General features: G+C 39.6%; 1 protein-coding gene across 8 annotated transcripts in view; it reads right to left on the bottom strand.

Annotated features, from left to right (window-relative positions):
* Phf20l1 (PHD finger protein 20 like 1) overlaps positions 1-6,485 on the bottom strand; it is a 69,383-nt gene extending 62,898 nt beyond the window's left edge. For 6 of the 8 annotated variants that reach the window (XM_052747919.1, XM_052747921.1, XM_052747922.1 and 3 more), the window contains exons 1-2: positions 6,232-6,485; positions 4,032-4,151 (exon numbers count right to left, since the gene is read on the bottom strand). In XM_052747919.1, the coding sequence (XP_052603879.1) occupies positions 4,032-4,114 (83 nt within the window). In that variant the 5' untranslated portion in view covers positions 4,115-4,151; positions 6,232-6,485. The remainder of the gene's footprint in view (positions 1-4,031; positions 4,152-6,231) is intronic. The other 2 variants (XM_052747920.1, XM_052747926.1) reach the window with 2 other exon arrangements.
* Between the last annotated feature and the right edge of the window lie 9,850 nt (positions 6,486-16,335).

Here is a 16,335-nt window from a genome sequence, read left to right as displayed (position 1 = left end):
AGTCCTTACCTTATGCAGGTTGTTCAGGAAATAAGTTAAAAGAAAATGTTTTAAGTAAGATGACAAAATATTTAAAAATTAAAAGTAGGAGTTTACTGTGTATAGAAGAGACTTAGGTAGCAAAAGCAAATACAAAGTCAAACTCCACAGTGACTTTTCAGGGCCTGTATTCATTAGTGCAGATAAACAAGCCACCAATGACTTTCATATATAGCTGCATGCTGACTTTGAAAACGGGAAGTAACAAATTACTAATTAATAATAGAAGTGAATTTTCAGAGAGAAGCTATCTTTATGAACTTTAAGAAGACTGTGGTATTGGTTGTTCAAGTACTATTGATGGTACTCTTCCTAGGAAACAGATTTAAGTCTTCCTAGTAAATCAAATCTTCCTAAACCTAAAAGAGGTTGCTTAACTTCAGTTTATTTCTACCCACTAAATTTAGTATATCCTTTTGTTACGAGGACACATCAGAATTTATTTTCCTTTTTCATACATGAAAAACCTGTCATACATACAGATCAAACTAACTGGCATTTTGAGAATTCCACTATTATCAACTTTTGTGCTTTTTTTTTTTTTGTCGTTGTTGCTGTCCGTTTGGGTAGTACAGGGGATTAAACTCAAGGCTTTGCACATGCCAGGCAAGTGCTTCTCCATAAAGCTATATTATTATGTTACATAATATATATTATAGATTATATATTATTACTAAAGGTAGATACACTAAGTTGCCATGTTGACCTTGAACTTGCTATCTTCCTACTTTACCCTCCTAAGTTGTTGGAGTGTTAGAGTGTGCCACCATGCTTAGTTTGTCCTTCTCTCCATTTTTTTTTTTTAATTTTTCTATAGGGGGTGGCTAGAGAGATGGCTCAGTGACACTTGCTGACCAGGTCTTAAGACCTGGGTTCATCAAGCTGATAGGAACTCATGAATTTTAGACCAACAGCTGTAGAGCCTGCATGGGACTGGAGTAGGCCCTCTGCATTAGCAGTTGTGTACAGCTGTGCAGCTTGGTCTGTTTAATGGGCCCCTGGCAGTGGGAATAGGATCTATCCCTGGTGCAGGAACTGGCCTTTTGGAGCCATCTCTCTATCACCTCTAATACTTCTTTTTAAAAGAAAATGTACCAACATGGGATAAATTAATTCCACAGTATGTGGTTCAATGTACATGTCTTGAGAACAATATTTTGTAAACAAGATTTGCAATTCTGCTCTACTCTGCCTAATTCCTTAACAGATCAAGGTATATATCAAATAGGAACCAATAGTTTTCAAATGGAACTGAATGTATATGGATGATAAAAGCAACCATGCACAAATATCAAAGAATGGAGGAAGGAGGAAAAGTTATACTTAGTATATTTTAAACTACCAAGTATTCTGGTCCTCATGAAATTACTGAAGTCTTTCCAAACCAAATCATTTTTTGTTTTGTTTTGTTTTTTCAAGACAGGGTTTCTCTGTGTAGTTTTGGTGCCTGTCCTGGATCTTGCTCTGTAGACCAGGCTGGTTTCGAACTCACAGAGATCTGCCTGGCTCTGCCTCCCGAGTGCTGGGACTAAAGGTGTGCACTACCACTGCCTGAAAACCAAACTATTCTTAATTTTTATTTGATACTAAATCAAACATGTGAAGACTTTATATGAAATATTGAAGGATCTTTTACAAGTAGGGTGATATAATATACATACATACATACATATATACATAAAATAGTTAATTGTCTTGTTTAGTTATATAACCTGTTTAAAAAAAAAAAAAACCTTCATATAACTTTTGTACCACATAGAAATTTAAGTAGATCTCAGCACTTCAATAGCTGTTCTGTGGTAAACCACTTGATATTAAATTTAAGGTTGATCTAACTCTATTTCCTGATACTAACAAAAAAGAAAAAAGCAAACTCAATCTTAAGAAAATTATTTGAATCATCCAAATGAGTATGTATGTATAAGTGTATACATAAACAATACTCTGAAAGACTTTTTTAAGGAGCCACGTCAAGAACAGTGTTTATATAAATAAGTTTATAAAAATTAAACTCAACATATATTTCGGTGTTCGTCATGTGATTACTCTGGCCAATGTTTCTCAATGAGTCCATTATCACTGGGCTTACTAGAATTCCAGGTAGTCCTTAAACTTAGTTATCATGAACTTCTTGTTGAGAGGCTACAACTCTGACTTGTTTTCATGAATTCTATTCTGAAGCATAGGATACTAAAGGATACTCAGGGAAGATCTGAACAAGGATTTCTCTAAAAATATTTTTTAAATTTAATTACTGAATCAAAATTTAACAGCCACTGAATTAAAAGACATTTCACCACCAAACGTAAACTTCTTATACAAGGCCAAAGTTATGTTAGTGCCCTTGAAAACGACTGCATGAACTAATAAACTATGTGCTTCATCCAAGTTAGAAGCTAGCTCAATGGCACTTTGTTGACTGAGAAGCCTATGAGAATCTATGAATATGAAATAACTTGTTATTCACAAAAGCAGTAACAAAAAAAGTAAAGATTCACAGGAAAATGATTTTTTTCTATAGTCACATCTCATGAAGATTCAATAGTGTACCTCTGCAGTAAAATGATGTTGGCTAAATCACAACTAAGAAAGTTAATTTGGCACAAACTGGCATCTTTTGCTGCATGATGTGAAGGTACTTTGTAGTTGTATTTCACCACTGTCATCAACACACCCTCACTGACATGTGCTAAAATCTGGAGACTGTTTCTTAATCACCTTTGCTATGATAAAGCCTATTTCTCAGGTGCTTCCCACGTTCAAAGAAACACTAAATATACTATCTGCCTGGTAAGAAACAGGCTCCTTACAAGAACTACCCACTGAGTAGCTGGGAATAAGAGGCAAAATAATTGTCACTCAACTTTAATGCAGAATTCTAAACTGTCCTAAAGAAGAGCCCCAAAATGAGGCCATTAAGCTAGGTGATAAAGATATGCTGAGGTCTAAGGCTAGATGTTAACAAAAGTCAAGGGTTAGTCTCAAGTCAATGCTATGACTAAACAAGATTTCTGTCTCCCACTGTCAATTTGGTAGGCTGACTGAATGCAAATCAATGATAAGCAAATCTACTGGCTCCCATGGCTTTAATGGAAATACTATGGAGAAAAACATCAAAGTGTGTGGTGAATAAAGTCCTGGAGTAGCTAAGTTACTAGGCCCTTCTCCAAAACAAATGAGTGTCAGGAGAGGGGAGCAAAGGTAGCACTGGCACCAGGCAAACACTATCAAACACTTCTCAGTGGCTCATGAATGCCAACAAGAGGACATCTGCCTAGAAGGCAGAGTGATGAGCCTCCAATAAGAATGAGCAACTCATTCCCTCATCCTTATTCCTCTGTGGGCCAGTGAGCCTGTGTGCTGTTTCCCTCCTCTCCTGGCCACACGGATATCACACTAGCTTATCACCCTTTCCTACACCACTGTGTAAGTGACACGCGTAGGGTGTTTATACTGACCACCTGCCACAGATGCCCAGAACAAGAGGAGAAATTGCAGTTCTGTGAGACTGTCTTTCTAGTACAACATGCCATGAGGCTCTGCTCTCTAAGGAAGGAAGAGGTTGGACAGGACTTTGATTTTCAGTGGGATAATGAAGGATGGACATGGACACTATGAAAGTAAAAGTCCTAACCACTAATATCATCTGATAAATAGCAAGAAAACAGACACATCAAGGTCTTATCCAAATTTAGGAAGCTGATTATGTGAATTAACCCTCCTCCCCCTTCCCCAAAATAGCTCTGTTAGTTATTTAGGGGTACCATCCTTTGTATTTGCCTCATACTCTAGAAAAATACTTTCAAATCTCAAATATCTAAAGTACTGTACTAAACAATCTCTGAAGTTTATAAAGGCTAAACCTAAACCCAATGTGCACGTGTATTCAAGGGACAGATATACTCATGCACCTGACATGTGATTAGGATAGCCACTGACTTCCTGAAGCTACAGATTTGGTGTTTTTGGTCAAAGTTCTGTATTTTCCATACCATTTCTGTAAGTAGTCCAGTGCCTCCAAACGAGCACCAATCTCAAAAGTGATTCCAGGACGATTTGGGGGCTTTTTACTCATCTTGAGATCCTATTCTTCAGTATTTTCTTTCCACTACCTCAAGAGGAAAAAAGAAAGTTAGAATCTAATGCATGAAATGCACAGGGAATATGGCTTAAAGGAACAGACAGAATTTAAGTAACTTTCAAAATAATACATGGAAGTTACAATACTTTCCAGTTTTTTAATTAGATGATTACCAGTACCAATAGGTAGCATGCAACATGAAGGCAATATTGGTAAGGCATAAAAGGAATACAGAAAGGAAAACTAGCTAAAAAAGGAAGAGACAAGCCAATAAGAATTATGAATGGCTAAAATGCTTTAAACCTTAACTCAAAAATGCCCAAGAAAGTTCCATTCAAGGAAGGTTGAAAATGCTCTTTTTAAAATTTTTAAAAATTAAGACAATCCTGTTCACTGAAATCCTTGAGGGGAATAGCTTAATCATTTTTCACTTAATTTCCAGAAATCATTTGGTGCATCAAAATATACAACCCTATATAAAACACTAAAAACATGAAGGAAGTAGTAGAAATGTCACCGAGGAGTGCCACCAAGGAGTCTAACCAATCTTCCTATAAGATCAGGATACATTATTACATACTACCTCAGTGGCTCACCACTTGATAATTTTAACATGAAGAGTTGCAGGGGATTTTTTTTTCTTGAACTTCACGTTTAATAATCAATAATGCCAGAGTTTGACCCTGAGTATGGTTTCTATCATTAACTCAACATAGTCCCCACAATAACAAAAAGCTTTTTCATTAAAAGCAAAACAACCCCCCCCCTCAAAAAAAAACTGCAAAAGAGTTCTCTGTAGATCATTCACAGATCAAGTATTTACTGTTCTTTAGGCCACATTGGCCTCCTAGTACACTTGAGGCCTTTTTCACTACTAAGTATTTGAGGAAAATGAATACATTCTCAAAGTATCAATAGTGCAATGAAAACATTAGTGGTATGCACAGTCTCATCATAATACAATTGTTAAGCAGGAATATAAAGGTGTTATTGTTGGACAAAGATGCTTAAAACATGTTTTACATCACTACTGACTAGGCTCCCTCCAGCTTAAAAAACATAAAACCTCACATAACAAAAACCTTTAAAAAAATCTCACACAACTGAAATTTTTTTTTTTTATATATAATGGTTTGGTTACTGTTTAAAACAGGGAAAAACGTAATGGCAAACAGAATTCCAAATGTGCCTTCCTGTTTTTTGGAACCTGAAAAGTAAGGGAAGAAAGAAACAGCGTCAATGTTTTCCACAAAGGAAAAAAATATGATGGATTAAGTTTACAAGCTCGTGGCTAAGGGGCTATAGAATATTCTGGCATGGCATCAGTGAGGTTAAGATTTGTAGCCAGGGTGCGTTGTGTGTAATGGCAACAAACTAAATATTTTAAATAGAAATCTTGTAAGTGTGCAAAACATGCGAGACTGCTCCTTTAATGTTCAGAAATCGAATCCGAAGAGGCAATTTGCCAGCTATGCTAACATCTCCTAAGATCAAACATCCAGCCTGTAAATCTAATCCCCCAGTGACTCTCAGGAATGAGGCACCTCAAAAGGCACGGGTGATTTTCATTCTCTTGTGGGGAGATGGGAGAATGCAGGGGGCATCTGAATTAAGAACTTTTACAAAACAATCTACTAGACAGATCTTTAAAGCAAAAAACCGTTTAACAGAGAGAAAGATGCGTAGGGGAAACAAAAAGGAATGAAAAAAAAAAAAAAAAAGGAAAGCGGTCAAAAGAACTGTGATGTAAAGACGATGAAGTTAGCGGAGATGACAGTGAAGAGGAAAGAGACGGAAACACAGAGCAACTGAGTGGTGAGGGAAAGACCGCGAAGCTAAGCAGGGGTGGGGGACGAGGCGGGCCCATACGGGCAAGGGTGGCAAGGGTGGCAAGGGGAGCCAGGAAAGGCCGCGACGCGGCTGGCCCAGAGCCCGGGAGCTGCAGGTTGACAGCCGACTACCCGGCAGGGGAAGGAAGGCGGGGGATCGCGGCGGCGCGCAGACAATAGGGCCGGCGGGGTGGCAGGGAGCCGGGCGCCGGCCAAGAGCGAAGCGGGCGCGAGTGCGGCCCGGGGACCCGGCAGCCTCCAGGCCCCGCCGCCGCCTCTTACCGACTCGGCCTCCTCTCCGCACAGCAACCGGGCCGTCCGGGGCCGAGCCGGGGTGCGTCAAGGCGGCCAGCGCGGGCCTCGTCCGCGTCTGCCCGGGCAGCGGCCGGGGAGGGAGCAGGAGCCGAGCGAGCCGGGCCCGCGGCGCCGCGTCGGCCCGAGGAAACGCGGGAGGGAGCCGCGTCCGAGCCCTCAAGCCCGCTCGGGGGCCGCCACCATCACCGCCTTCGCCGCCGCCGCCGCCGCCGCCGCCACCACCGCCGCCGGCCAGCCCTGACGCGACGCCGGCCCGGGACGTCAGCCGCCCGCGACGCACCGGAAGCGTGACATGCGAGGGCCGGGCTCGCGCGGCGCAGCCGATTGGAGGACTGTTCTGGGGGGCGGGGCTTCGGCCCGGGCTGGGCTCCTGGCGAGTAAAGGGTCTTGAGCTCTGGATTCCCCTTAGCGCTGGAAATAGGATGAAGACCTCTCCTGATTGTTGTTCGTTTCCAACTCCTCCCTCTCCCGGGTACATTGGGCAAACATAAATGCACCACACACTTTCCTCGATGTCTGTTTCAGCCCACATTAACGACAGACACAATGGTCTCTATTACAAAATCAGGAAAGTGTGTGGATGGGTACTTTATCGCTGATACTATACTATAAATATACCATGTAATAATTACAACGGCACAATTATACTGCTCTCCAACTTCAGAAATTCTTACTAAGCAAATAACAGACATTCCTAAGAAGTGGGGCACAGCTATAGAGCCTGTGACTACTATGATGTGACTTCCATAAGTCTACACAACTATAGGGACTGATAGACTATCTTTACTGGGTAACTACCATGCCCCAGAGTTTGTATTAAGCAAAAGAGTCCTTGTCCCAGCTTTGAGAAAAAGCCAGAAGTGATCACAGGCAAAATACTACTGAGAGGAAACATCTATTTTTTTCTCTCTCTCTCCAACCTATCACTCTGCCTCCCACGTTTTTAAAGCGCATCATTGCATACAAATGGCACTTATATTTATCTCACTTCATCACGTACAGAGAAAAATAGCAAAGTAACTCTAAGTTTCAATGGTAGTGAGATTTTGTAAATTAAGCAAACATAGTCATATTCGACATTTTATTCAAAAGACATTCATTCAAAGATATGTTTCTAATAGCTGCAGAATTACACTGAGCTTGGTGGTGCTTATGTAAATAAGACGGATGATAGAGGATGTTTGTCATCTAGTTTTTCTTTTCAATGTCTGATAATTTTCCCCCATGATTTTCATTAATCCAATGCAATAAATATTTCTAGAATCTTCCTTCTGCCACAGGCAGCATTATACTTTCCATTTTCTTTTGGTAAAATATGCTTGTTCATTTAATGGGCTATAAAATTAAAATACAAGTAAAATTTATCACAGGGAATGGCAATGAATGATGCCAGTTCAACAAGTTTCCTGGGCCTCAGACTGTGGCTTGCAATGTTTGCAACAACTGCTGTTTGGCAGCACACGTCCGTGATACATCAGGATGAGCCCAGGAACGACACATCATTTACAACCATCATGCAACTGTAAACAATACTTAACTTAAACAATGAATTGTACAATGTTGAGAAGTAAAAGGAACATATGAATAAACCAGGATCATTTATTCTAAAGGCCAACCTTCCAAAACTTAAGGAATCTTGGAGGAAGAGTCAACCTCTCATTAAATGGGATGAAAATATTAGACTCTAATGAACTTAGTCTCCTTTGTGGCCAAAGGTCTGGCTTCCAATGCTAATTAAACCACATTGCTTTAAGAATTTGTATGCAAAGATGGTGGCAGTGTTCAAAATAAGGAAAAATGTATCCGCATCACATCAGTGACAGTACCACTAATCAAGTTTCTGGCTTTCGACCTACACCTAAATCTTCCTGAAGCCTGGCAGAAACCCCACTAATCTGAAGCCAGTAAATTTCTATGTATATTACATATTTTGTATGAATATATGAATATGTATACATATATATATATATATATATATATATATATATATATATATATATATATATATTCTTTACTATGCTGGGTGTCTACCAACCCAATTCCTCAAAAGAATTATGATTCTTTTATTTCAACTAGAACAAAAATACCGAGTCCCTCCAATAATGCAGAGTAGAATAAAAATGGGAACGACCTCCTACTTACACTCAGGCAAATAACCCTTACCAAACTCAGTGGGCAACACACAAAACGGAGATGTGAAAGTAAAATGGAGACTTGCTGAGAAGAGTTCTAGTGAGAGAGGAGATAAGGAAGGGGAATGAGGTTTGAAAATGACTAAAATTTAGGATATAAATGTATGAAACTGTCAAAAATAAAACTTTTTTTTTAAGATGGAACTGAGGTCTAATGTAAATTAGTAGCTTGAGTGACTTACGGTCCTGTGGAGCTAATATCCTCCCTCAGATTGCATATTGGAAATGGGGGTGTCATATTTAGTTGTCACTAAATTGAAATAGGAAATCTCTACTACTCAACAAGTAGACACCAGTTCTGCTAAAAAGCCTAAAATGCACAATGCAGCTCTTTTGCTTGAAGAATTACCCCCAAGTCATACATGATCTTTGAATGTCCATCCATATACTCATATTAATAAAAAAGACTTGTTTAAAAGTGTGGGTGACTAAAACTGAGCCTCACGTATAAACTCAAAATAAGTTTGGAGGGCTTTAAGGGACATTTAATATTTCCAGTGAATGAAGCCACTATGTTAAAAAGGAATATTGTGCACTTTTTCCTAAACATTAACAGTGGCATTACTAGGACACTCCTGTATCCATATGTGTTTGTATCTATCACAGTCAAGATGAATCAAACTGAGATGCAAACACTTGAGTACTCCATTGTGTCTTTTTGTAAATCACGATTGAACATATTGTATTGAGCTTTTTTACTGTACATTTTTTCCACAACTCTTGATCTCTTTATTATCATTGTGTAATTGTCTTAGTTAGGGTTTTATTGCTGTGAAGAGACACCATGACGACAGCGACTCTTATAAAGGAAAACATTAAATTGGGGTTGGCTTACAGTTCAGAGGGTTAGTTCATTATTGGCATGGCAGGAAGCATGATAGCAAGAAAGCAGACATGGTGGTGGAAAGGTAGCTAAGAAGTCTACATCTGTATTGGCAGGCAGAAGGAAGAGAGAGTGCCCCTCATCCTGGCTTAGGCTTCTGAAACCCCAAAACCGACCCCCAGTGACACACTTCTTCCAACAAGGCCACAGCTACTCCAAGAAGATCACACCTCCCAATAGTGTGACTCCTCATGAGCCTATTTGTGGCCATTTTCACTCAAACCACCATAGTCATAGTCACAGTTTGGAAGCATATTAGGAATTACATAATTTCAGGAGAGAGTAGTAAATAATCTACTCTAAAATGGAGATACTAGATGTGATATAACTAACAAAAATTTTACCAAGGTCTAGGAACATGGCTCAGTGGTTAAAGTATTTTCCATGTAAGTATAAAAACTAGGGTTTGGATCTCCAGAACCTGTGTAAATTCTGAGTGGGTATACAGACATGGTAGTACTCAGAAGGCAGAAACAGGATCCCTGGCACAAGCTAGATTAGTTGTATTGTTAAACTCTGTGTCCAGGTGAGAGACTATGCCTTAATGAATGAGGTCGAGAGTTACCAAGGAAGACTCTTACTATCAACCTTGAACCTCTACAAGCACATTTATACACATGCACCCACATGCTTACAAACACTATACACATACATGAGAGACAGAGACACAGAGAGAGGCAGAGAGAGAGAGAGAGAGAGAGAGAGAGAGAGAGAGAGAGAGAGAGAGAGAGAGAGAGAGAGAACTTCACAAATTGCATTCCCTCACTGGCATATAGAATCTGAATTTAAGATCATGACATTGATACAGACTCTAAGAGTATCTCTCCAGCCATGTAACTGAGACATGTATTGTTATCTCCTCTCACTTCTCTCCTACTCAACACACCCTCTTCCAGATGGTGGATGTAAGCCATCAGTCATCCCAACTCCGAATATAGAAAGAAAGACCGTACAGCTGTGTTTGGACAGAACCAAACAAGCAGTGGGAAAATTATCTTGAAACAACACGTGTTAGGCAGAAATCATTGATCTAAATTCCTCCAACACAAGAAATATGAATGTGAAACTATAATACTTTCTGGAATATTTAACAACTGAGTATGTATGTAACTTACAGCAGTGAAAAGCCATTACTAAATACAAGCCATCCTCAGAAACACGAGACAGGTAGTTTTTCTGCTTATCTAATATTTGTAATTTGCTTCAGGAAAGACAAAATAATTCAGGAATTTTTGTTAATATAGTAGTTTAATGGAGAATTGCTGTTGCAATGGTCAGTACTGGTAAATATCCCTATTCTAAGGTATTTGAAAATGGCATTAATGTAACTTCCTTCAGCTGAATAAAAGCTCACTTGTCTTGTCTCTCTGGCTATATCCAGTTATCAGGTTGTTCAGAACTTATCAGTTACAGACAGACTTCCAAGCTAGCAGCAAACTGGCAGACATCCCTCCAGATGTTACTATAGCTTTCTGTTCACATAGCTAATGAATTTTTCCAGTCTTATTGACTATTGAGTATAGCAAAAGTGGAATGTCATATGATATCATTATATATATGCATATGTATATAATGTATATGTGTATATAAGTTATTGTAAGTACATATTTATGGAATGTTCATGTGCTACTCAGAAGCCACTTGAGTTTCTGCAATTTGAAAGACTTTCTGATTTGACAGAAGTAATTTTAAGATATCACAGTGCCTGTTTCTAAAAGTATACATATACAGAGCATGCCCATGTGCAGGTGCTTGTATGCCATGAGAGAGACAAAGTGCCTTAGTGTGCCAATTGTTCTGAAGCAAGGAATGGCCATAAAACTTATCATGCAACCCTGGACATTTTTGAGAGTGGAAGGAAGCGCTAGTTATTAATGATTGATCTAGAACAACAGATGGACCCCGGCAGCCTCAGACAAAGATACAGGATCATGTCATATACAGCAGGAGAAAGTGTTAATAAGAAGGTAAAAGTTCCTTATTCAGAACAGCATTTGACTTGGGAATCCTTCTTGATGCCTCAAAACATGCTCTCCTTTGCCATGCCAAGAATGAAGAGGGGCTCTTTACTTTCAGTCACTATGATGACAGATGGTGCTTCCTCTGATTTTTCTTATTCACTGGTATCACTTTATATCTCCATCTCTCAAGTCTTAAATCCCCTACACTCTTCTTTATTAGACTTCCCTGAGTTGTTTGCTAAAATACAAATTCTTAGGCTCTAGTTTTTATTTGAGCTTGAGGGTGATGTCTTAATATGCTACACTACATGGGCCTTATAGGCACGAACGTATGAGATCTGAAAGGTGTGAGGACTTGTTTGCTTGTGGTTAATGGAGAAGCTGGAGACGTGGCTCACAAGTACTTGCTGAGCAAACATTAGGACCTGAGTTCAAATCCCAATCACCTGTGTAAAATAACAACAAAAATCTGGTCTTGGCTGTGTTCAGGCCTCTGACTCCAGTGTAGTGTGGCAGAGACAGGAGAGTAACTGGGGCTCTGACTGTCAGCCTAGCTCCAGATTCAGTGAGAGACTCTACACTAATGGAGTAATTTGGAAACTGATAAAGCAGAACACCCAACATCTTCCAATGGCCTCTTAGGGCAATACACACACACACATACACACACACACACACACACACACACACACGCACACACACACACACACACACACACACACACACAGAGAGAGAGAGAGAGAGAGAGAGAGAGAGAGAGAGAGAGAGAGAGAGAGAGAGAGGTATGTTTATATCACACATATAAAACACATACATGCAAAGAGGAAAATTTAATGGAAACAGTCTTAAGCACAAAGAGAACTTCTTAAACTGGAGAATTAATATGAGATAAGGATGTCTTCCTTTGATGTCAGTTTGATTCAAGAATCAAATCATAACATCATGTTATGTTTCTGCTTCTGAGGCTGGCTTGAATCTTAGCGTTTATATTTTGGTCCCTAGCAGCTTCAGCCTTATCATTGAAATACTCTGGAACATGAAGACAAGTCTTATAAGTCATTCTTTCACTCACCTAAATTAAGTCCAACTCTGAGTCAAGAGTTATAGCCATGAGTATGGCTTGTCCTGATCTGACAGAAACCCAAATCCCTATCATGCAGGTAAAAGTAGAAATTGTCCCAAACCCTACCAGCTGAGGGCTGGAAGTGAGTGGGAACTTTAAAGCAAAACTGGGATGCTTCCTCTGAAAGAAAAATGCGAGCTGGCAACAAAAATAACTAATATTCAGCTCAAATGGTGTAGACTAATTGTAACTCCAAATTACAGTTTACAGCCATCCTCCACAGCTGAGCATATACTTCCTGGTCTGCAAAATTAGAAAAGCAAGCCCAATGAAGGACAAATCCAGGGAGAGACTGGTCTGAGCTGGTTCCAGAGTCCTTGAGTGTTCGCCTTTCCAGCCATCCTCTACAACTCAGAGAAACATTGTTGGGGATTGTTGCCTCTCCAGGGAACAGATGTAAGTATCAGAACACAGCAGCCTTACAAGTCACTGTCCCTTTTAACCAGTGCATTCTTTTATTTAATTTGCCGAATTTTTAATTTGGGATTTAAAAATCTACCAGATTATTGTTTGGTTCAGAAGTAGGTATAAAAGTTCCTTAAGATGAGGCACACATGATTGGTCTTAGCTCTTTGAGTTAGATAATTTTAAATATACAAAATGAATACAAAATTATCAGGGTAGGGAAGTACCTCATTGGTGGAAATTGAAGAGTACTTGCCCATCCTGGGTTCCATCCCTCAGTACCTTAAAATTAGGTAAGTAAATAAATTGGGGCAGAAAATGATAAGGCAGAGTTTCTAGGTGATAGCTGCTGTCCTTATGACACGAAGGAGCTCAGTCTGGTGACATCTTCAAATGCAATAGACAACCCAGAGGTTTGCATGTCTTCCTTCATCATTCATTTACTAAATCACTTAAAAGCTTTAGTTCATTTAGCTTGCCGTTGCAAAACCATCCTAAAGGAGGCAGATTAAACACCCAAAGTGTATGTCTGTTCTAGAGACTCGGAAGTTCAAGATGAAAATGCCAACCAGCTTGGTTCTTGGAACTCTCTTTTATCTGTGGTTGGCCATCTTCTCATTGTTTCCTCACAGAGTGGAAAGAAATCATCTCTGCTGCCTCTCCTGAAGCACCAATATCATTCATGAAGGCCCTGCTTTTGTGACCCACATAATTCCCACTGGCCCTACCTCTAGACACCATCACATTGAGGATTAGCACTTCCATATGAGCATTTAGGAAATATATATTTAGGACATCGTAGTCTGTAGGGTGTTGGTTTGTGTTTTTAATTACACTTCCTAATGCTAAAATGTGAATGATGCAAAGTAAGGGAATAGGAAGTAAAGTAAAAGTAGGTCCCTATACTAAAGTGACTTTCTGCAATGGGAGATGGCTACAGAAACAAACATGATGTGGAGCTAAATATAAAACACGTGAAGTAAAGGTATTATAGGAATCCATGTATTCTTCCCGGGTTGATCAGGAAAGAGTGCATGGAGAGAAGGGACCATATTTCTTAACCTAGATTTGAAGGATAAGTGAGTGTCTCAGAACAGCTCTATGCTAAATGCAACTATTTTTTAAAATTATTTTTAATATATTTTATGGGCACGAGAGTTTTGTCTATATGTTTGTCTGTTCATCCTGTGCATGCTTGGTATCCTGAAATGTCAGAGAAGGTATAGGATTCCCTGGATGGAACTGTTGTTACAGAGAGTTGTGAACGGCTGTGTGGGTGCTGGGAGATAAACCAAGATCCTCTGAAAGAGCAGCAAGTGCTCTTAACTGCTGAGCCATCTCCCCAGTCATCTCCTACAAACTGTAATTGTTAATACTTTATAGCTCTTTATAGGTCTGAGTCAGTACCAACAAAACTTTGACTCTATTTCTATTTCTTTCACACAAGCATTAATTGAATATCTGCAGTGTTCCAAGAACAGTGCTAGGTTTAAGTGTGTGCTAGGGTAAATTCACACCTAAGCATCCTTCTGTAGAGGCTAGAGCCAGCAATGATGCTCTCTACCTTCCTGCCTTGAAACAGGGTACCACACTGAACTAGAAGCTTCTTTTTTTTTTTTTTTTGGTTTTTCGAGACAGGGTTTCTCTGTGTAGCTTTGCGCCTTTCCTGGAACTCTTCTTGGTTTGGGTAGGCTAGCTATCCAGTAAGCTTTGGGGATTCACCCATGTAGCCAGCCTGGCTTTTGATGTAGGTCCTGGGAATTCAAACTCAGGTCTTTATACTTGCAGAACAATTGCAGTAACGTATTGAGCCATATTTCCAGTCTCCAAATCTTGGCCTTAGGGCGTTTAAAAGTGTACTTAAGTGCACCAGTGCTCAGATTACTTGCATTGAATATAAGTGTTAGCGTGAAAAAACATGCAGAGTCATGTAAAATCCGGCCACTTACAACTTGCCTCACTGTTTGTCCTCTTGTCCAGTACAAGAAAATAATGCCTACATCTCCAAGGTAACTGATGGACTTTGAGATAGAGGAGGTTCCTCTCTATGGAAAGGGTTAGGGGAAGATGAGTTGAGGGGGTCTGTCAGCATCAGCATTGCTACCCTCCTGGCTTACTGGCTTCCTCTTGCAAGATTCTGAGGCAACATCCCCTGTGGTCAGCTACTGGGACTTCCTCTCCTGTGACTCGGCAAAACATTTTACAGAAACAACTTTACCCTAATAAGGGCAAGCATCCTTTGTTTTTCTTTTTTTCTGTTTTGGGACTAGACATACCTTAAAGATCATAGAAAACTGTAAAATTAAAGGAAATAAATCTATTGGCTTGTTCCTTGTTATCGCTTGTTTCAGTAGTAATCTCAACCAATAAAGTGTACCAGAGGCAGGGATTTGGGAACAAGATCAGAAAATGTTAGATTTGATATGATGCCAGTAGTTTAGGGAATAGATACATCTCTGACTGGCTCTTCATGTAAATGGAGATTGAAAATCTACTTCATGGAGCTGTAATGAGAATTGAATTGGAGAGAACAAGACTCATGTATTTCATAAACAATAAGCAATATCTATATGTTAGATGCTTCCCATTGGTCCTCTCACCTTTTTCGGTGGCCCATTTATCTGAGGGTAGCCCTACCTGCACTCATTATGTGTCCATGAAAACACACATTTACTGAGAAATATTTAGGTATTTTATATACATCCTTGTACTTTCTGCTGGGGATCATGGAGAACAATCAGAAACTATTGCTGCCTCCTAGATCTACATGTTTACAAGGACTTACACTAGAGTTTTACAGCTGGCTAGTGAGTCTCTCTTAGATATTCCTCATCTATTCTCTCTCTCTCTCTCTCTCTCTCTCTCTCTCTCTCTCTCTCTCTCTCTGTCTCTGTCTTTCTCTCTGCTCTCATTCCCTTTCTCTTTTTAAAACAAGGATACTATTCAAATATGAAGCATGAAAAGAAATTCAAGTTTCGTGGAAATAGATAAATCCTGAAAGATTCATTAGGAACAAATGCAGACAAAATTTAACCCAAAAGCAAATCCTAAAGGTACTGAAATGAGTTTAACCACATAGAGATTATAGATTGCCAAACTCAGAAGACTCCACTAGAGAATTCACATTGTGTATCTACCTGGACAAGAAAGACTATAGCTTTTATATTGGGGTTTAAATTTGAATACAATTTAAGTACCTAGCAATCTACCCAGGCTCACCATTTCTCTGATTTGTCTTTTCTTACTGTGTGGCTCACAACTGTATCATTATCACATCCTCCCCATATTGATGTGAATAATCTCCATCCTTACTCCCATAGTCCTCACAAGGTAGATGACCCTTGGTGGTACTCTCATCCTAGAATATGGTTACAGTTTAAATAATCATCATGCTCTATCTAGTTCTCATAAAACTGAAAACTTTGAAATAGTGTGGTGGTTTGGATAAGAATGCTGCCCCTTGGAGCTCATATATTTGAATACTTAGTCACCAAGGAGTAGCACTGT

The sequence above is a fragment of the Peromyscus californicus genome, unplaced genomic scaffold (assembly GCF_007827085.1).
Source record: "Peromyscus californicus insignis strain IS unplaced genomic scaffold, ASM782708v3 Scaffold_20__1_contigs__length_68692818, whole genome shotgun sequence".
NCBI lineage: Eukaryota > Metazoa > Chordata > Mammalia > Rodentia > Cricetidae > Peromyscus > Peromyscus californicus.
This window is presented reverse-complemented; position numbering and strand designations above follow the sequence as displayed.